The sequence below is a fragment of the Amyelois transitella genome, chromosome 13 (assembly GCF_032362555.1).
Source record: "Amyelois transitella isolate CPQ chromosome 13, ilAmyTran1.1, whole genome shotgun sequence".
NCBI lineage: Eukaryota > Metazoa > Arthropoda > Insecta > Lepidoptera > Pyralidae > Amyelois > Amyelois transitella.
Window position 1 is genome coordinate 2,308,014 of NC_083516.1, and position 20,616 is coordinate 2,328,629.

The 20,616-nt window shown below is 37.6% G+C and overlaps 3 protein-coding genes across 3 annotated transcripts; 1 reads left to right on the top strand and 2 right to left on the bottom strand.

Moving 5' to 3' along the window:
• Window positions 1–65: 65 nt before the first annotated feature.
• On the bottom strand, window positions 66–1,675 carry LOC106137904 (lipase 3-like). The gene has a single exon (XM_013338841.2). It carries the CDS (start codon window positions 1,660–1,662, stop codon window positions 316–318), a length of 1,347 nt encoding a protein of 448 aa, XP_013194295.2. The 5' UTR covers window positions 1,663–1,675; the 3' UTR covers window positions 66–315.
• Window positions 1,676–3,636: 1,961 nt separating this feature from the next.
• LOC106137893 (lipase 3-like) lies at window positions 3,637–5,227 on the top strand. The gene has a single exon (XM_013338830.2). The coding sequence runs from the start codon at window positions 3,860–3,862 to the stop codon at window positions 5,171–5,173; it is 1,314 nt and encodes a 437-aa protein (XP_013194284.1). The 5' UTR covers window positions 3,637–3,859; the 3' UTR covers window positions 5,174–5,227.
• Window positions 5,228–8,226: 2,999 nt separating this feature from the next.
• Window positions 8,227–19,860, bottom strand: LOC106137898 (zinc finger protein Xfin-like). The gene is made up of 10 exons (XM_060947383.1): window positions 19,385–19,860; window positions 17,757–18,999; window positions 17,299–17,523; window positions 13,936–14,102; window positions 13,271–13,430; window positions 12,857–13,050; window positions 12,334–12,434; window positions 11,653–11,763; window positions 10,695–10,849; window positions 8,227–9,843 (listed from the first exon to the last, which is right to left on the bottom strand). The coding sequence occupies exons 1-10, from the start codon at window positions 19,753–19,755 to the stop codon at window positions 9,490–9,492; spliced, it is 3,081 nt and encodes a 1,026-aa protein (XP_060803366.1). The 5' UTR covers window positions 19,756–19,860; the 3' UTR covers window positions 8,227–9,489.
• Window positions 19,861–20,616: the final 756 nt, after the last annotated feature.

Sequence of the window (20,616 nt, forward strand, 5' to 3'; positions counted from 1 at the left end):
TGAAAAACGTGACAGATAAATTCTATATACAAAAGGATTTCTCTTTTCATTAGTTAAATGTCTACTTATTCTTGTAATCTAGATCTATTTCTGAATCGACGAAAGGTGCGGATTATGTGAATCACTTCAATCACAAAACGGACTCTGACGGGTAACAGCAATGACGGTATTTATTGAATTAAATTTTACACAACAAATGCATAAACATGAGTGAAACTTGAGTGTGATGTGAATGTGACATCTTAAAGTACCTACTTCTTTATCTTGCTATTGACATGAATACAAATAAATAAGTACCTAAGTACTTGCTGGCAACTAAGAATATTTATTTAAAATTTCTACAACCTTAGCATAGACCAATTTTCTAACGTCTTTTGCAACAAGGAAGTCCATGTGCGAGAACCTAGCATAAGGCACTCTGTACACTTCTACAACATTGGGCAGCTGGGCAAGAAGTTTGGCGCGGTCAGCAGGCGCAGAGAAATAGTTGTCTTCGTCAGCCGTAAAAATCACCACTTTACTCCTTACCTTCTCTAGAGGATAATCGGGTGGCGCAAGTTTACTGTATTTCTTAATATTTCCAATAATACCAAGGTCAAACTGCCGGAACTTTCCAGACTTAATCAACTGGCCGTAATGTACAATTTGTTTCGTAGCAGCACCCCCTGGGAAGTGTCCGAAAAATGCTGGCAAAATGGTTGCATTTATTTGTGTATAATCCGCTCCAAACAGGAAAATCATGATATTTTCGCAAAATATGGCGGCCAACTCAGGTGTTCCACATGCAGTTGTCGTGATAGAATTTGTGATCTGGTTACGCGGCACCAACTCATACAAACCAATATCTTGTGTCAGCAAATCCAAGATGTCGGGAATTGTTGCTAATATTCTATACAAATCGTTTTGTGTATGACTTAGATACGTTACTGCCGATAAAGCTATCATTACCGACACTTTATCGTTATACTCGGAAAGTTCTGAAGCCATTACGAAGTACGTAGTTGTGCCTTGAGAGTGCCCTATATAAGCGAGTTGTTTTTTGTTGGTTACGTTCAAGATGTAGTCGATGATAGCAGGTACATCGTACCGACCGATGTCATCAAAGGTGAATTGCCAGAACTCGGCGCAGTCTGGAGAGAGCGACTCATGCTTCCTGCCGTGTACATTACCCCGAGCATTTCCCAACCAAACGTCGTATCCGAGGTCTGCCAAGAGGTACGGAAGGCCGTGATCAGGGCCAGTGGAAACGAAATCGTCTGAGCTGCATAGTATACCATGCATTATCAATACCACCGAGCCATTGCCTGGTATCCGAAATATGTCCAAGAGATACCCGCCACTGTTCACTTGATGTTGCTCGGGACTGTATCCATATTTTGTTAAAATCTCTGTTATATTGAGATGTATGTCTTCACTGTCCGATCCCGCGTTGAAGTCATTAATAAAAGCGTCGAGATTTGGAACCGTAGATGAGTTGAACACGGGAAGGTTATTTTTAATTGGCTCTATTAAAGAGTCCAACACTGTTATGTTCAGGGAACCCAAATTTTTTGCTGAGAATGGTGTACATCCATTTGATCCATGGCAAAATTTGAAAAGAATAGACAGAAAAAGGCATTTGAGATAAAATTTCCAAACCATTACTGCGGTCGTTACGTGCATAGCACACGCAAAATTTAATTGAAATGATGTATGTATACTATACGTAGTATTAAATAAAATATAAATTATATATTCGTTTACATGTCGCATTATATAAACCTAAAGTAAATATATTTAATTGGGTATAATTTTTCGTAAGTAAGTATTCGTTTACATTACTTTCATTACCAAACTATATCGGTTAAGGCTTTTCACAATGTCGTGGAAAGAATCAAATATGCAAAAAATAATAAAAAAAAAAAAAACATTTTTTTTAATTTCAATACAAGACGTGCCTATATATATGTATGTAAAAGCCACCCCGGAATGTATCCGACTCAAAGGTGGGGTGGGATTACACTGGCAGCCAACAATTACCCCGTTGAATAACAATGCAAAGGACATCCACCGTTGAACCAGGATGTACAAGGAATCACACCTATTTACTTAGGTTTTGAACGAGGACGTGGTGACCAAAATTGAAAAGAGTATGTTGAGATGGTTTAGACATGTCGAGAGAATGGATGAGCACAGACTAACGAAAGGGATTTATAAGGCAGAGCTAACTGTAAAAGTGGACCAGGGCCGGCCTCGTCGAACTTTCAAGGACCAAATTTCGAATGTCTTGAAAAAGGGAGATGTTAGGTTAGGAGTACCCGTACTCGTCGAATATGCATGAAAAGAGTAATGAGTGTAGAGTGTAGTCTGTAAGGATCGTAGCACGTAGCCCAATGGGAAACAGGCGTGATGGTATGTATGTATGTTAAACGAGACACGTACACTGCAAAGTCAGCATTTCTACTCGGGACAAGTGCGTAAAACCTTAGTTTTTAATCAGCGTTAAGGTACTAAGATTAATTGCATAGCTTATTAATTACACATTGGGTAAACTAATAAGTAGGACCTATAATAAAATGTAATAAAGAAAACTTAAACCTATTGAATCACTATGGAAAAGTCTTTAATAAAACCTTGGTGTCTCTGTCACGCGTAAAATTAGTTTCCTTTTGTTCATTAGCTATAGGCAAGTTCATTATTTGTACAACTGAATTTCTTTACAAAAATAAATTTATGTGTACGTCAAACTACTGGACTGATTTTCACGAAATTTGTCAAAAGACACCAGTGGTACCAGTTTTATTATGCTAACGTTATTAAAATTAATACCGACATATATTTTACTAACCAATGCCCGCGGCTTTGTTCGCCGTAAAAGTTCTCTCAAAAAGCCGACCGCTGTATTGCCTCTTAGAGAAGTGGGGCGAATTTTTTTTGCATACCTACTAGTTTCTCAGTTGGACCAAGTCTAACACATCTGAGAAAACCGCATTCAAATATGAGCAATAGTTTTCGCATTTTTTGAGTTTATCATACAGACAGACAGAAATTCTAAAAAGCACCTTTTTAACCTCAGCTAGTCTTCTATAGATCCCCTAGGTATATCTTTTTTTTTCCAATACCTTTAAATTACAGACATCGGTCAATTACTATTTTATTAAACGTATGGTTTTTAGGTAAGTTAGGTACTTAGGGAAGTACTTACTTTTATTATTTATTCAGTTGTACAATTTTTTTTATAAAAGCGTTTTTGCAAGTCAAGCTATTATAGGTAAAAGTGTGTCCATATTAGTGTTCATGTTCAGTTCACAAAAACACATTAAAACAACTAGGTACATAAGTATTGAGCACCTACAAAATTTTAAAGGTACTGAAAAGTGCGAACATTATATAATGTACGCATTATTATGGACTTGGCCTTCAATTTTAAAATCTTACCACTTCTTAATCTTACAAATAAGTATAACTTTCAGAATTTCTGTAAAGGTTTTAATAAGTTAGTGCACAGAACGTGCTCCTTTATTTTTCTTGGCTTGCTTGCTTTAAATCTTGCCAATTTTGTGTTTTACAGTGGTGGAAATTTTCTTAGCTGTGTGACATAATAGAAAGATAAAAAGATGATAACATATTATTTTTCCTGACGCTGTAATCTGAATACGGTCTCGTCAAAACGTTCAGCGGTTTCCGAGATAAAGCTTTGAAATCATCGACCGATTATAGTTTTGCTAATAATCAAATAAGTGTGAAGGACTTCTTACGAACCGTTACACTAGGTATATATTGTGTACGTAACAATACGAATATCTAATTTACTTAAAACTACACTGTTTTTTTTTTATTTTATTTTTATATTGCTCGTGACGGTGTTCACATCGGAGAAATGTTTTGGCAATTTGTTATTTTTACAATCTTATTCAAATCTTGCTATGGATCAAATGGATGTACACCCTTCTCAGCAAAAAACTTGGGCTCAGTTAACAGCACACTGTTAAGCTCTTTACTAGAACCAATCAAAGACCACCTTCCTGTATTCAACTCGTCTACGGTGCCAAATCTCGACGCCTTTATTGAAGATTTCAACGCCGGATCTAATAATGAAGACATACATCTCAACATAACGCAGATTTTATCAAAATACGGATATGGTCCCGAGCAACATCAAGTGAACAGCGGCGGATATCTCCTGGATATCTTCCGAATACCAGGCAATGGCTCGGTGGTATTACTTAATCATGGACTGTTTAGCAGCTCCGATGACTTAATTTCTACTGGGCCTGATCTCGGATTACCTTACCTTCTGGCAGACCTCGGTTACGACGTTTGGTTGGGAAACTCCCGAGGAAACTTGCACGGCAGGAAGCATGAGTCGCTCTCTCCAGACTGCGCCGAGTTCTGGCAATTCACCTGGGATGACATCGGCCGGTACGATGTACCTGCTATCATCGACTACATCTTGAACGTAACCAACAAAAAACAACTCGCTTTTATAGGACATTCTCAAGGTACAACTACCTATTTCGTCATGGCGTCAGAGCTTCCCGAGTACAACGACAAAATATCGGTAATGATAGCGTTGTCATCAGTAACGTATCTAAGTCATACACAAAACCCTTTGATCAAAATATTAGCTACAATTTCTGATCCTGGAAATGTTCTGACTCAAGCTATAGGTCTGTACGAATTGGTCCCTCGCAACGAACTAACAAATGCCATCACGACAACTGCATGTGGGACGCCGGAGTTGGCAACTATATTTTGCGAAAATCTCATGTTCTTCGCGCTCGGAGCGGATTATTCCCAAATAAATGCGACACTTCTGCCCGCATTCTTCGCACACTACCCGGGCGGAGGTGCTACGAAACAATTGGTTCACTACGGGCAACTGATTAATTCCGGAAAGTTTCGGCAGTTCGATCATGGTGTTGTTGGAAATGTTGAGAAATATGGTAAGATTTCTCCACCTGATTATCCTCTGGAGAAGGTAAGAAGTAAAGTGATGATTTTCACTGCTGATAACGACAACTTCTTTTCTGCGCCTGCTGATCGCGCCAAACTTATAGCTCGCCTGCCCAATGTAGTGGAAGTGTACAATGTGCCTTATCCTCAGTTCACTCACATGGACTTCATACTCGCAAAAGACCTCAGGAAGCTTGCTTACCCCAAAGTTTTGGAAGTATTAAAGAAATATGCGTAGGTTTATTTAATAATACCTAGTTGTAAATAAAAGAAATAAAGGATATGCTTGGAACGCCGACGTAACTGTAATTTCATATCAAACCAAACCACTACTCTGGTTACCTTATATTAATTAGTATAAATCTATTCTATTCTATTCTATATACATAATGTATATAATGAAAAACCCATGTTTTTCAGAAAAATCGTGAACATACCAACATCCATATGGAAACAGAACCTCCCTTTTTCCAGTTGGTATACAAAAGCCAAAGTAATTATAATGTTGTAAATATCACATATTATCAATTTGTTTCATATGCTTAGACTTAATCTAAAATCATGATGATATAGTTACTGCTTATTTATTTTTATTTACCTAAGCATTTACCAATTCATGTACACAGAAAACATTTAGTAATGATAAATACAAGAAACAATAGGATATAGGATCTGCTTGTTTCTGAAGAAATCTCTTCCAGACACAAGACAGGAGACATGATGGAAAGTGTGAGAGGCTCTCCTCCACAAAATTATTCACTGCTTACCTAATACGAGTAATATTACCTACCGCATTATACCAAAGGTGATATAATGAATATTTATTAAGACTTATCAAACAATGACTTAAAAATAGAGTATCTATGTAAATGTTCCTTCTATATCCAGTGTCAATTAGCAAACGATAAAGGTGTGAATTTAAAAATAAAAATAGCAGTTACCTGTTGATTACAGCTGGTATAACTTTGCATTGTATTGTACCTACTAGATGTAAAAAACATGTTACTAATATGGCATTTGTAGCGGGAGCGATGATTCGGCTCGACCGCCACCAAAGGGAAGATCTTCCGCCAGGCTAGGTGTTATGCTTGGGGAACCGCGGCTCCGACGATGTTATGTCGGAGGTTGTATATATAGCTCCAATCCGAGAAATCTTTGAAATCGCGTCTTAGATTCTTCGCTGCTATTGGTCGAGCGCGTCAATTTCTTCGCGATGATTGACAGTAGTTGTTTGATTTGATGTTGTGACGAGTGGCGTAGAGATGTCGCCACACATTAATAAATATAGCCACATACATTTGCATTTGAAAACGATTGTAATGCGCCACGAATAAAATTCGTAAATCCAGTCTGTTACCTTTTAACGGCTAAACCGTTGAAACGATATAATAAAATTTTAAACGTTGGTAGGTTAAAATCCGAGGCCATACCAGATAATCATTAATAGTACATCAAATCAGGCATCGCACACGAGCATTGAATACAGACTATGCTATTTGTTAACTAAAAATAAATACCTTATTAATACAACATACGATATATTTTTATTTGCATTCATAATCACCTGTGCAATATCTAGATTTGTGATCTAATGCCGCGTACAAAACAAATTATTTACCCTGTCACTTTTGATAGACGGTAAATAGTCAAAGCCATATTTACACACACATAATTCGGAATTTGTATATATTACATTTAAGTAAAAAAGGAGCTTGCTCACAATCTAATTCCAAAAATCTTTTTCGGGCTTCTGTTGCACTCCGGAGCATGGCACGCGACGCCGCGCCGTTTTTATCGAACGAAAGCTATCGCTGTTGCTTTTTATTAAGTCGTGAAACGGAACAGCGAAATCTTTTAAAAGATGTGAAAAGGGACAGTGATAGCTTTTAAGAAAGACATGAAAAGGGACAGCAATCGTTTTTTAATACGTGAAACGGGACAGCGATAGATTTTCAAAAAGACGTGAAAAGGGACATCGGGATAGCTTTTTAAAAAGACGTGAAACAGGAAAGCATTAGTTTTTTAATAGAATAGAATAGAATAGAATAGAATAGATTTATTTTCAAAATTGGATACAAGATATCACTTATTGACGTCACATAACTTAAATCTAATTATAACTACTACCGCTTCCAAAGCGCATGTGTAGAAGAAGCGGCGGAACAAACTACACTGCAGCATTTTCATAGGACGTCAATTTACAAATATAGATCTCTTAAATCTAAATCGTGGACGAATGCACATTGTCTACATTAAAAAACATGTATGAATGTAGAACTGATTATGTCAATACGAATATTTCGTCAAATAAAATAAATATAAAATAAAATATGTACATACTGTACAAATTATGTCCAGATCATGTCAAAAATACACAAGCATTTAAGAGGCCATTATGTCCAGCTCGGGCCACACATGTTTATCATTAATATAATCATCCGTGCTGTAATAGGCTTTGCTACAAAGCTCAACTTTAATATACTGTTTGAATTTTCTATCATTCATTTCAAGAACACTTTTTGGTAATTTATTATAAAATCTTATACAATTAATAAGAAATGATTTCCCTACCTTAGCCAGCCGATGTGCTGGGATCGACAACTTGTAATTGTTCCGCAGTGATCTACTAGTACATTGACCTACTTTTTTGAAAGAGTCTAAGTTTTTTCTAACATGCATGATGTTATCGAATATGTATTGGGAGGGCAAAGTTAAAATATTTAGGTTTTTGAAAAAATCTCTAAGGGAATCTCTTTGTTTAAGACCGTAGATATATCGAATTGCCCTTTTTTGTAAAATGAAAATAGTTTGTATGTCTGCTGCTGATCCCCAAAGCAGTAGACCATATGACATTAAACTATGAAAATAACTAAAATATACTAGCTTAGCAGTTGCCACATCCGTCAAATGCCTAATACGACGAATAGCGTATGCTGCAGAACTAAGCCTTTTAGAAAGTTTTAAAATGTGAGCATGCCATTTCAAATTTGAATCTAATGTAATACGTGAAAAGGGACAGCGATAACTTTTTAAAAAGACGTGAAAAGGGATAGCAATAGTTTTTTAATACGTGAAACGGGACGGCGATAGTTTTTCGCGGAAAAAAAAGGCCCAACGTGTGCCTTGCTACGGAAACTGGTTTTATATAGATCCTCCATATCAATTTTGCCAATAACTTTCAAGTACAGACATCGGTCAGTTACTTTATTATACGTATACGTAAGGATATTAATAGGATTTTTGATGGTGAAATGACGCTTCGTGAAAATAAAACCATTTTTTACCATTTAAAGACATTTATTCATAGTCTAAAATTGCACTAAATACCTATAGGTTATATTCTACATCTGTAACACTGCCATCAATGAAGGCAAACATACATATATCGTTACCTCTTATATACAAAGCAGACAGAGCCAACAGTATCATCTGACATCTTTTCAAATCTATTTCATTAAATATATATTGTGTTGAGATCGTCATGATTCCCTCTCTTTCTAGCTTTAAGGTTAACTGGAGGGATAGAAAGAGATAGAAGATACGGTCGTAAATAAGGTATCCCGTCGCAGGAACTGGTCTGAAGCGGGTCTTAATCGCTGCCTGTTTTAAATGACTTTTAGGAAAGTCAAGGCCAGGAGGGTATCCAAATGTAAATTCTGATTCTATTTCTTTCTACTTAATAACTCTGATAAATAACCTTAATTATAAACATCAACTCTTATAACAGCATGACAATTGATGAAATGACAGCATGTAATATTTTGATTGGAGGAGAAAAAGTTGAGCAAGTGAAAGAGTTTGTATATCTAGGATCAAAGTTTACATCAGATGGCAAGTGTGATAGTGATATTGAAAGGAGAGTGAACGCGGGGAACATGGTGAATGGAGCTTTGCATGCCTTTATGAGCAGTCAGAAACTATCCAAAAAGGCTCGACTGGCTGTGCACAGGGGCGTGTTGGTCCCGACATTAATGTATGGGAGTGAAAGTTGGGTATGGCAAAAGAAGCACGAAAGCAGAATAAATGCAGTGGAAATGAGAGCGTTAAGAAGTATGTTGGGTGTGAAATTGAGTGACCGGATAAGGAACAGCGTGATAAGGGAATGTTGTGATGTGAAAGAAGATGTAGTTACAGGAATAGAAAAGGGTATGTTGAGATGGTTCGGTCATGTGGAGAGGATGAATGAAAACAGGTTAGCAGATATACATGGAGAGTGTGGAGGGAAAGGTCGGAGTGGGAAGACCTAGACGAACGTATCTTGATCAAATTAAGGACGTCCTGGTAAAGGGTCAGGTCAAAAGTACCCGAAACCGCCGAGCTTGCATGAAGAGAGTTATGAATGTAGATGAAGCAAAGGAAGTATGCAGAGATCGTGGCAAGTGGAAAAAGGTAGTCTCTGCCTACCCCTCCGGGAAAGAGGCGTGATTTTATGTATGTATGTATGTAACTCTTATAACACGTCACACATTACCAAAGTGTAATAATTCAATGAAAATGTGACGACGAAAATTCATACCATAACTATTTAATATCATATTCCAAGCTATTTATTATCTAATCATCTTCAGCACACTGCTCTATCTTAATGCTGACGAAATCAGTCGGCTCCAGTTCCTCCTCAGGCTCGCTCGGCACTTCATTCTTTATCAGCACTTCGTGGGATTTCTCGCATGAAGTCTCACCTTTCTCATTAACATTCAAATTGTCCGAGATTATCAGTTGGTTTTTGTTCGGAGGTCCGAATATTTTGGTCATGGTATCTTCGTCGAGGCCCAACTCGCAATCTCTCGGATCCACACGGCTGTAGAAATCTTTGAGGTTGACCACGGCTTCTCGTAAGCCATGTCGTTTGCGGAGATGTTTGAGTATGGATTTCTTCGCCGCGTAGGATTTCGGACAGATTTTGCACTGAAAATATATTTTAAACACATTGAGAGGTGGAAGCTTATAATTGATTGAATTTAAACCTAAAATAACTTTTGTAAAAAGAGAACCGGCTCCAATCTATTGTCCTACTTTTTTAATTTTTAAAACCATCTCCTAAGTGTAATAAACACTTTCCTGAAAACCGCATCAGAATCGGTTCAGCAAAACGGTAGATAATCGCGTACAAACATACATACAGGTCAAACTGGGAACCGGCTTTTTTAAAGTCGGTTAGAAATAATATAAGTTCAATTTATCTAGAACATAAGCTAACATAGACTTTTATAGAAAAATATTATGAGTAATTAACTGCAACATTTGACGTCAGACTGAAAAAACAAAATTAAGTTCCAAACATAACTTGACATCCGATTAATGTCCAACGACGGCTTCTATACTTTCAGTTAGGTCAAGGAAAAAATTGTATCTGAAACCACATGGAGCACAAATCACACCTTGGCTGTTGTGCCTCTGTGCTAATTTCCTTTTGTTACATACATACATACATATAGTCACGTCTATATCCCTTACTGGGTAGACAGAACCAACATTCTTGAAAAGACTGATAGGCCACGTTCAGCTTTTTGGCTTCATGATTGAATTGAGATTCAAATAGTGACAGATTGCTAGCCCGTCGCCTAAAAGAGGAATCTCAAGTTTATAAGCCTATCCCTTAGTCGCCTTTCACGACATCTGTGGGAAAGACATGATTTATTTATGTAGATACAGCAAAACAAGTACGCAGGGAGGATGGATGTTAAGTAAAAAATATCTACGCGCTCTACCCCTCCGGAAAAGAGATATTATTAAACGTAGTAAAATCATCACAATACCTTAAACGTGTTGACGGCACTATGCGTGATCACGTGATACTTGAGACTGGTGCACGTGGCGAACGCCTTGCCGCAGACGGGGCACGGGTACTGCGCGCTCGTGTGGTTGATGCGCAAGTGGCGCAGCATGTAGCGCTCGTCTTGGTAGCGCTTGTCTGGGGGGAACGTGTTTGTTAGCCCGCCCAATGTTATACAGGGTGTGTGGTTAATCGGGTTTCATATTTAAGGACAAGGTTAATTGTGGACACGCTTAACTTTATACCGTCACTTTTGATTTATTGAAAGATTTGACAATTATTAAGTGATATAAAGTATCCTATAATAATGAATAAAATTTTTGAATTTGAATTTAAATTTTGAATTTATAAAGTAATAAACCAACAAAATACTCGCTGGTTAAAAACAAAATAATAGTTTAAATAGCGCACCGAGTCTCAGATTGTTCGGTCACCTAGGTACGCTAGGCACACCGCCGCTCTTTCAACTCGTCGGTTGTATTCGTTTATCAGCGGGTCGCCGACGTGGATTGCCACACTTCTTGTTTTTTTTTTTCAATTAGGTAAAATTATTAAACCCCTATTTTTTTCTAATTATTTGGAACGAGAATAAGATACTGAGTGCCCCCTTTCAATATGCAACGCAATTTACCTGACACCCTGTATATATGACAAGTGAGTCATGACGTCTAGTCTTAGTCTAGCTTTGTCGCATGTCGGACACGGGTACTGCCGAAGAACGATCTTTATAAAAGGCATTCTTCTATTTTTTCTTATTTATTACATTTAGTCGCCTTACTGACCACTGTGACCCGGTTAACAATGGAATCTAACCAAGTAAGGACCACGGATGGTGTACTAAAAGCCTCGTGGTTTTCTCATCTACAGAAAATATGTAGTGGCGCTCCTTTAACTCTACACTTGATAGTAACTTCTAAGTACATCAATAACTCCTGCCTTACCACATAATGGACACTTGATGGATCCTTTCTTGGCATCGTGAATCTTCATATGCTCCCTCAGGGAACAACCGCTGGTGAACAGCTTGGAGCAGACCGGACAAGTCTCCAGATCTGAAGAAAAGGATATCAAAAATACATTATGCAAAGATTTTAATACATACATACATACATATGGTCGCGTCTATATCCCTTGCGGGGTAGACAGAGCCACCAGTGTTAAAACGACTGAATGGCCACGGTCAGCTATTCGGCTTAATGATAGAATTGAGATACAAATAGTGACAGGTTGCTAGCCCATCGCCCAAAAAATAATCCCAAGTTTGTAAGGCGCCTTTTACGACATCCATGGGAAAGAGATGGAGTGGTCCTATTCTTTTTTGTATTGGTGCCGGGAACCACACGGATTTTTATTTCTATTCAAATTTTCACACACAACAATACATACACATATTATGTTTTTATCCGTCACTGGGTAGACATAGTTGATAATTACAATACTCTAAGACCTTGATAGCGTATCGGCGTAGTGTTGAAATTGAAATTCAGATGATGACATGTTGCCAACCCATCGCCTTAATCCATCAAACTAAACTTAGCATACTAGATTTGTGACTATCGGCTGAGTCTACCAAGTAAAAAAACTGTAATATGTGTGTATGTAAATAAATTAAGACTACTTACTCTCTCCAGTATGTTTTCTTATATGATACGTCAGCTTAGATTTCTGCACGAATGTCTGTCCGCAATACAGACAGGCGAAGGAAGTTTGTTTGGAATGTGTTCTGAAAACATTTTTATTTAAGGTTAACTCGTTTTACAACTTGCACTCCATATAACAAAAGTTTAAACGAAAACAATTTTATTATAAATTGCGCTAAACGGTTCGCTCGCTGATGTTATGTTCACAGGACGTCTTAACAAGCCAATTATTTTCCTCACCTTAATAGCATCGGTTAGTATTCAAACTAATGTACATAACTTCGAAAATAGTAATTATAAGATCACTACATAGTATAAAACAAAGTCGCTATTTTAGTCTGTTTGTCTGTATGCTTAAATCTTTAAAATTACGCAACGGATTTTGATGCGGTTTTTTGTAACAGGTAGAGTGATTCAAGAGGAAGGTTTTTATGTATATTTTTTTCCGAATTTTGCACCCGTGCGAAGCCGGGGCGGGTCGCTAGTTGACTATAAATATAATCACCTAGAATGCGAAGTGCACGCTCCTTTATCAGCGAATGTTCGAGGGCAATGCTGACACGCATACGGCCTCTCGCCCGTGTGTCTCCGTTCGTGTCGCAACATGTTCGAGCGTTGAACGAAACGCATCGGACAGTAGGAACAAGCGTGTCGCGGCCCCTCGTGAATCATCTGATGTTCGCGAAAAGAATCCCTTTTCTGTGAAAAAAAAAGAGATTATAACACTATAACTACCACCGTTATATATGTGATATTTTTTTACTTTTTTTACACTATGACCCCCCCGTACTTCAAAATATACATACCTATTTAAACAAAATCTCATAAAGATCAACTCATTGGTTTTGACGTGAACGGCAACTGACAAACACACTTTCACATTTATAATAATGGATTATTAGAAAAAGGCAACGCTTACCAAGAAAGTCTTTCCACACTCGTCGCACTTGTAGATCTTTTTGTTTGGTACATGCTCCTGTTTGTGCATGTACAGCGAGGACTTGTATTGGAAGGATTTCCCGCACTCCTTGCATTCGTACGGGTGCCGACCGGGATGACGCAAAAGGTAATGGAGCTTCCTGCGGTAACAAACAATCAGTAATTAAAATATGTATAAAAATATATTGCCATCGTCAATCTTCGTATTACAAAAACTTTTTACATAATATGTATGAAGATTCAGATAAGGCCTAGAATACTACCCTGGGGCGTCCCATAAGAAACAGTTTTCTCTAATCATTGATAATTTTAAATGTAAGACGTTAAGCAACTGAAGGGCATAATCTATAGAATACATATATAAAATCACGCCTCTTTCCCGGAGGGGTAGGCAGAGACTGCATGTTTCCGCGTGCTGCATCCCTGCTTCTAATACTTCTTTTGCTTCGTCATTGTCAATCCTCATTTCGCCAAAGACTATTTACACAGATTTAAAATCAAAACAGGGCCAAGAACACTGCCCTTAGGGAGTCCATGAAACACTGTTTCAGAGAAATCACTAGAATCATAAACATTTTTATTGTTTTCATTTTCACAAGAAGTTGTCAAACAACTTAAGGACAACTTAAAATGAGCAATACTAACCTCTCATCCAAGGTATGCATGAGATCTCCGCACAGTTTACACTTGAACCGTCCGGGCCCGTGCGCCTGCGCCATGTGCGTGCTGCATGCGCGCGAGTTGGGGAACTCGCGGCCGCACAGAGTGCAGCTGATCTTGCGCGGCACTCGGTTGCCGGACGCGTGGACTAACTGTCATACAAATGAAAATAATTACACACACGCACACAATCACGTTTATATCCCTTGCGGGGTAGACAGAGCCAACAGTCTTGTATGTAAAGACTGATAGGCCACGTTCAGCTATTTGGCTTTAAGATAGAATTGAGATTCAAATAGTGACAGGTTGCTAGCCCATCGCCTAAAATAGGTATCCCAAGTTTATAAGCCTATCCCTTAGTCGCCTTTCACGACATCCGTAGGAAAGAGATGGAGTGGTCCTATTATTTTTTGTAATGGTGCCGGAAACCACACGGCACACGAAAATAAATAAATATAAAAGGGACGAATTAAATATATATATATATATATATATATATATATATAAATAGATATGGACCAGCTTTTAAATGTGTGCTAAAATAAAAATTAAGGTATCCCATGTCCCATCCATGTCTCATGTACTATTCATACTTGATTTCTTCACACATGAATTCCTGCTTTCCCGATTCCCGTAGAAATGAATGGACAAAAAAAATTTATGTGTCTTTTTTCAATATTCACAATGTTCTCTACTTAAATAATTAAATAGATCTCTATTCACGCACGCGTAGTCCAAACCTTTGAGTCTAGATTTAATATGGGTGGGCATTGAGTCTTGTGACTAATAGCTCTGTCTATTCCAGAATGGAAAAGATGTGACAGATGTAAGCCAAGTTTATTTAAACCTCCATATATAAAAGACATCAAACCTTGCATTAGTATAGTAGTTCAGTAACGTAAAATGCCGTTTAACAAATTCGCCACTAGATGGCGTTGTACCACATTAAAACGCGGTATGGTTTGTCCCCGCAAATATATGTTATGCTGTCAGTGTTTTGTAAGAAAACATACATACATAAATAATCACGTCGCTACATATAGTGGCAGATTCTTTTTTGAAACCTCATGACTCTTGTCTTGAATAAGAGTGAAGAGGTAAGGGAACTAATAGTGGATCGTTTACGATTGATCCGTCGGCACAACATGAATATAAATCCCGGATACGTACGGATACTACGGAAAAAAAACAATAATTTTTGAGGGAGCACAACTATATAACAAGTTGCCAAATGAGCTGAGAACTTGTAGCAGTCTTAATATATTTAAAAAGAAACTCAAGCTATACATCGCGACCAGTACTTAATTTTTAATTTATGCATGTAATTTATTTTTTAGTTACCTACCTGTTATCTCATTTTAAGTGAATGTATATTCTTATGAGAAATACATACATACATACATACATAAAATCACGCCTCTTTCCCGGAGGGGTAGGCAGAGACTACCTCTTTCCACTTGCCACGATCTCTGCATACTTCTTTCGCTTCGTCCACATTCATAACTCTCTTCATACAAGCTCGGCGGTTTCGGGTACTTTTGACCTGACCCTTTACCAGGACGTCCTTAATTTGATCAAGATACGTTCGTCTAGGTCTTCCCACTCCGACCTTTCCCTCCACACTCTCCTTGTATATCTGCTTAGTCAACCTGCTTTCATTCATCCTCTCCACATGACCGAACCATCTTAACATACCCTTTTCTATTCCTGTAACTACATCTTCTTTCACATCACAACATTCCCTTATCACGCTGTTCCTTATCCTGTCACTCAATTTCACACCCATCATACTCCTTAACGCTCTCATTTCCACTGCATTTATTCTGCTTTCATGCTTCTTTTGCCATACCCAACTTTCACTCCCATACATTAATGTCGGGACCAACACGCCCCTGTGCACAGCCAGTCGAGCCTTTTTGGATAGTTTCTGACTGCTCATAAAGGCATGCAAAGCTCCATTCACCATGTTCCCCGCGTTCACTCTCCTTTCAATATCACTATCATACTTGCCATCTGATGTAAACTTTGATCCTAGATATACAAACTCTTTCACTTGCTCCACTTTTTCTCCTCCAATCAAAATATTACATGCTGTCATTTCTTTCTCCATTTCAAAAACCAGTGTTTTAGTTTTACTTACGTTCACTTTCATTCCTTTCTCTTTTAAAGCTTCATGCATACAGTTTACCATCTCCTGTAACTCCTCCGCTGCTTTATGAGAAATAAAGTTCTTTAAACCTATACGTAGAGGATATTGTGCATACATACATATGGTCACGTCTATATCCCTTGCGGGGTAGAAAGAGCTAACAGTCTTGAAAAGACTGAATGGCCAAGTTCAGCTATTTGGCTTAATGATAGAATTGAGATTCAAATAGTGACAGGTTGCTAGCCTATCGCCTAAAAAAGAATCAATATCAATAAATAAATAAATATATACGGGACAAATTACACAGATTGAGTTAGCCTCGAAGTAAGTTCGAGACTTGTGTTACGAGATACTAACTCAACGATACTATATTTTATAATAAATACTTATACAGATAAACATCCAAGACCCAGGCCAATCAGAAAAAGTTCTTTCCTCCTCATGCCCTGGCCGGGATTTGAACCCGGGACCTCCTGTGTCACAGACAGTGCGTACTACCGGTGCTCCACAGAGGCCGTCAAAAATCTCAAGTTTGTAAGCCTATCCCTTAGTCGCCTTTTACGACATCCATGGGAAAGAGATGGAGTGGTCCTATTCTTTTTTGTATTGGTGCCGGGAACCACACGGCACTCCTCGGCAAAATTATGGTAGTTAGTATACCTACTGGTTGATAAAAAAGATTAATCTGGGACTAGTATAATTGTAATTATGACGACGACAGGAAGATAAAATTCACTTAAAAAAGTATCAGTATTAATCACTTATTATACTACTCAATTATAAACCAGCTATTGTCCGCGACTGCGTCCGTCGTAAAACGAAATCTGTGTAACTAATAGCTTACTTCACTCACAATCTCAATAAATAATAAGAATTAAAAAAATAAAGCCTACAGAGTAGTTCAGTTACACACACAAAAAAATTAATTACAAAATTCCCTGAATTGAAAAAGTCATGAATGTGGCCTTTCAGACTGTAGGCTCTATCCCGTAAGGGAAAAATACTTATAAATGTATGAATAAGAAATAATAATCAGACAGAAGATGAATATTATGTGTATTGTTCCGCAGCTTCATCTACATATGCTTTAGAAGCGGTAGTAGATATAATTAGACTTAAGTGATGTGACGTCAATAAGTGATACCTTGTATCCAATTTTAAAAATAAATCAATTCTATTCTTAGAAATCAATTTCTTACCTTCAAATGATACTTAAAAGTTTTCATTTGGCTCAGCGGTTTGTACATGCAAGAGTCGAACGAGCAGAATATCTTCCTGGCTTCCGGATGGTTCTCATTGAAATGATTCCGCATGTCGTCTATAGAGGGCAGCACTTGGCAACAGCGGCAACACTTGAAGAGGTAAGTGGGTGGCTCCAATTCTGTGCTCTGATGCTTCTCATAGTAGTGGTGAACAAAGAACACCTGTAATTAATAGTTTTCTTTTATTGAAACATAATGAAGGTGTACCTGAAGAGTTTGAAATACAGACTTGCTTTAAAAAACAAAATGCATTACTCCAACAACCACCCGAGCGAATTCTCCCCATGATATTTCGTAAAACCTTGTGTGCAAGCAATAAGGATCAATACTGTTAGTACAAAAACTAAATATGTAAGTCAATAAGGTTAAAATTTTGTGATTTTAGTTTAAAATACCTTATCACTAAAAGTTTCTGAACAATCTTGACATTTGTAATAATCTTCAATATTGTTCTCAAAGTGAACTCGCACTTGATGGGACTCCCTGTCTGGCTCGTTCCAGAACAACATGGGACAATAGCGGCACTTGAAGCCTAAATGTGGACTGAAACAATTGTCAAACTCCAATTCATCAATATGCTCATTCAAGTGGCGTCTTGTCGTTTCTCGGTTGTCAAATTCCTTGTCGCAAAACTGACAGATCCACAAATCATCGAATTCACCAAGCTCCTCGTTTATATGAGACTCAAGCTCATTCTTACTTTCAAAAGTAGTTGCGCACACCCTGCAACAATATACTGGTAAAGACTTAATTGAGTGCATTTTGTTCATATGTGCGGTGAATTTGTATGGTGCGTTATGTCTAGTGCTGCACAGTCCACAAGTTACTTCTGATGGAAACTCCGCTTTTATGGAATCATATTCAATATCTGATACTTCGGGCACAACATTTGCATTCATATCAAGTAATGTATGGTTAATATATTCAACATAACTTTTCTCCATAATAACCAACTCAACTAGAGTGACATCAAAATCTTCATCCCCTTTATATGATTTCAGAATCTCATTACGGTGTTCATCTATTCCTTCATTTCCTTTAGCTCCATCTGCTTTTTCTTCATCATCACTGACATTTTCTTGTTTAATTTCTGGTATAAGAGCCTTAAGCAAAGCCTGAGCATCGCTGCTTTCCACATCTTGCATTTCAGTCTGTTTATTGTCTAACTCCACATATCCAAACCGTTCTTGAGTTTTCAACTGACTCTCTATAAATTGAGTGCTGACTTGAGCTCCAAATATAGCAAATGGTGGATCTTTGCCAGAAATAAACCTCGAGAAGCAATGAAGAGTGAAATGGTGAAAACCCATGTAGTGGCTAAAGAATGCTTCTACCTGGTTATTGGATTTAGAACAGAGCAGACAAAGAAATGTGGGACCGCCATCATAATCCCACAACAATTCTTCATATTTCGTGTTCACATTGGTTACATTATGCTTTTGGAATAGGTGAGCATTATATTCGTCATTATCAGGCAATCTGAAGTGGCATAGTCTGCAGTGAACTAAGTTATGAACAGCACTGAGGTGCTGACGTAGTTCTTCTTCAGTTTCAAAGTTCTCCACACATTGAGAGCATGGCCATGGTATATGAAACTTTACATGTTCTAACCATGTTGCCCGGTCGGGAACAAAATATCTGCAACAAATAACTAAACATTTACAACAAAGTTTTTTACCCAATCAAATGTGCATTTGACATTTATCCTGGATTGGGTAAGTCCTTCTTAACTCCTGCAGGTGAACCTATTTCTTATTGGATTATGGGTACAGCTAATTTTCAGAAGGTGTCCTCACAATATTTTTCCTCACCATAAGAGCATTGGTAAGCACTAAAACAAGGCTGAGGTAGTATTAGGATTTGTTGGATTATGTTCCCCTTTAATAAGGTTGGACCAGTGTCACTCTTTAAAATAACCCGAACTACACTATCCAGGATCGACCCAATGTGCTTTTCACTAAGAAGAAATCAATCAGGGTTACAAATGTTAGTATAATAGGAAGACAGCTTGCATTAGACTCACCTGCAGATACCACAAAAGTCTTTCTTATGATTTAGTACATAGTGCACTATCATTTTTGTCCTGTTAATAAACCATTCTGAACACAGCAAGCAACTAAATGGTCCAGCTTGATTCAAATCTTTCATATACAACCATACATCTGTAGGACGCTCTATTATGTCAGGTACATGTTCTCTTCTGTCTCTGCGTCTTATTGTTATAGAAATTTTGGGTCTGGAAACCACCTTCTTTTTATTAGTTTTCCGTTTTTTATTCGGTATGTATTCGTCGTCATTCTCTTCCGAAGTAGTCGCCTCATAGGAACTATCTTGGTCTGTTTTCTTCACAGCCAGTTTTGATAGCGGTTCATCATCAGAATCATCAGATGACATTTCACTTAATTCTGTAAAAAATAACGTGAAATAAGTATTGTTTACAATTCAAGAACTACAGGGGATATCCCTGTATAACTCTGGCACTTCCTTCTCTTCTTTGGTCTTTTGACATAAAAAAAATGACAATTGAATAGATTTTAATGCCAATATTCCAAAAATAAAAACCATAGACAATTATAAAATGTACATTCCATTTGACTAAATTCAGACCAATCATTCAGTTACAAAATCAGACAAGTAATCTAGCATTTAGAATGATGGAATACTTATTAGCTTTAGTAAACTGAAATGTGGCTCCTTATTGAATAAATTGTTGTGTAGTAAATGCCTAGACTAATGTTCCTTGTTCCTTGTTCAGGGATGTTTTAACAAAAGGTCAGATTGCCTGATGAGAGTAATGATTGTGAATGAAGCCAAAGAACTGTGCGTGGATCGTGGCAAATAGAAAGATGTAATCATTGCCCACCCCTCGAGAAAGGGGTGTGATTCTATGTTTACGAACATCGGATTTTTCTCAATAATTGTATCTTATGCGTCACATTCCTACACTTATTTATTTCATTCTTATTATTTTCATTTTAATTATGAAGCGCCATAAATGTTACAGTTCTGATATCGCAGAACGGTGCTCTGCTCATCAAATCAAGACTAATGAAGAACGTCCTAGCAGTCGTCAAAACAACAAATATGTTATTTGTAGTATGGTGACATCACTAATGTCACACTACAGTAGCTTTAGTTAGATTATCCACTTTAAGTAATGTTTGACGGCATTTTGTGTCCTATTTGATAATTAATGTCATGATAAAATGAAACAGGAACTCAGCTCAGAGGTATATATTCAACAACTCACTAATC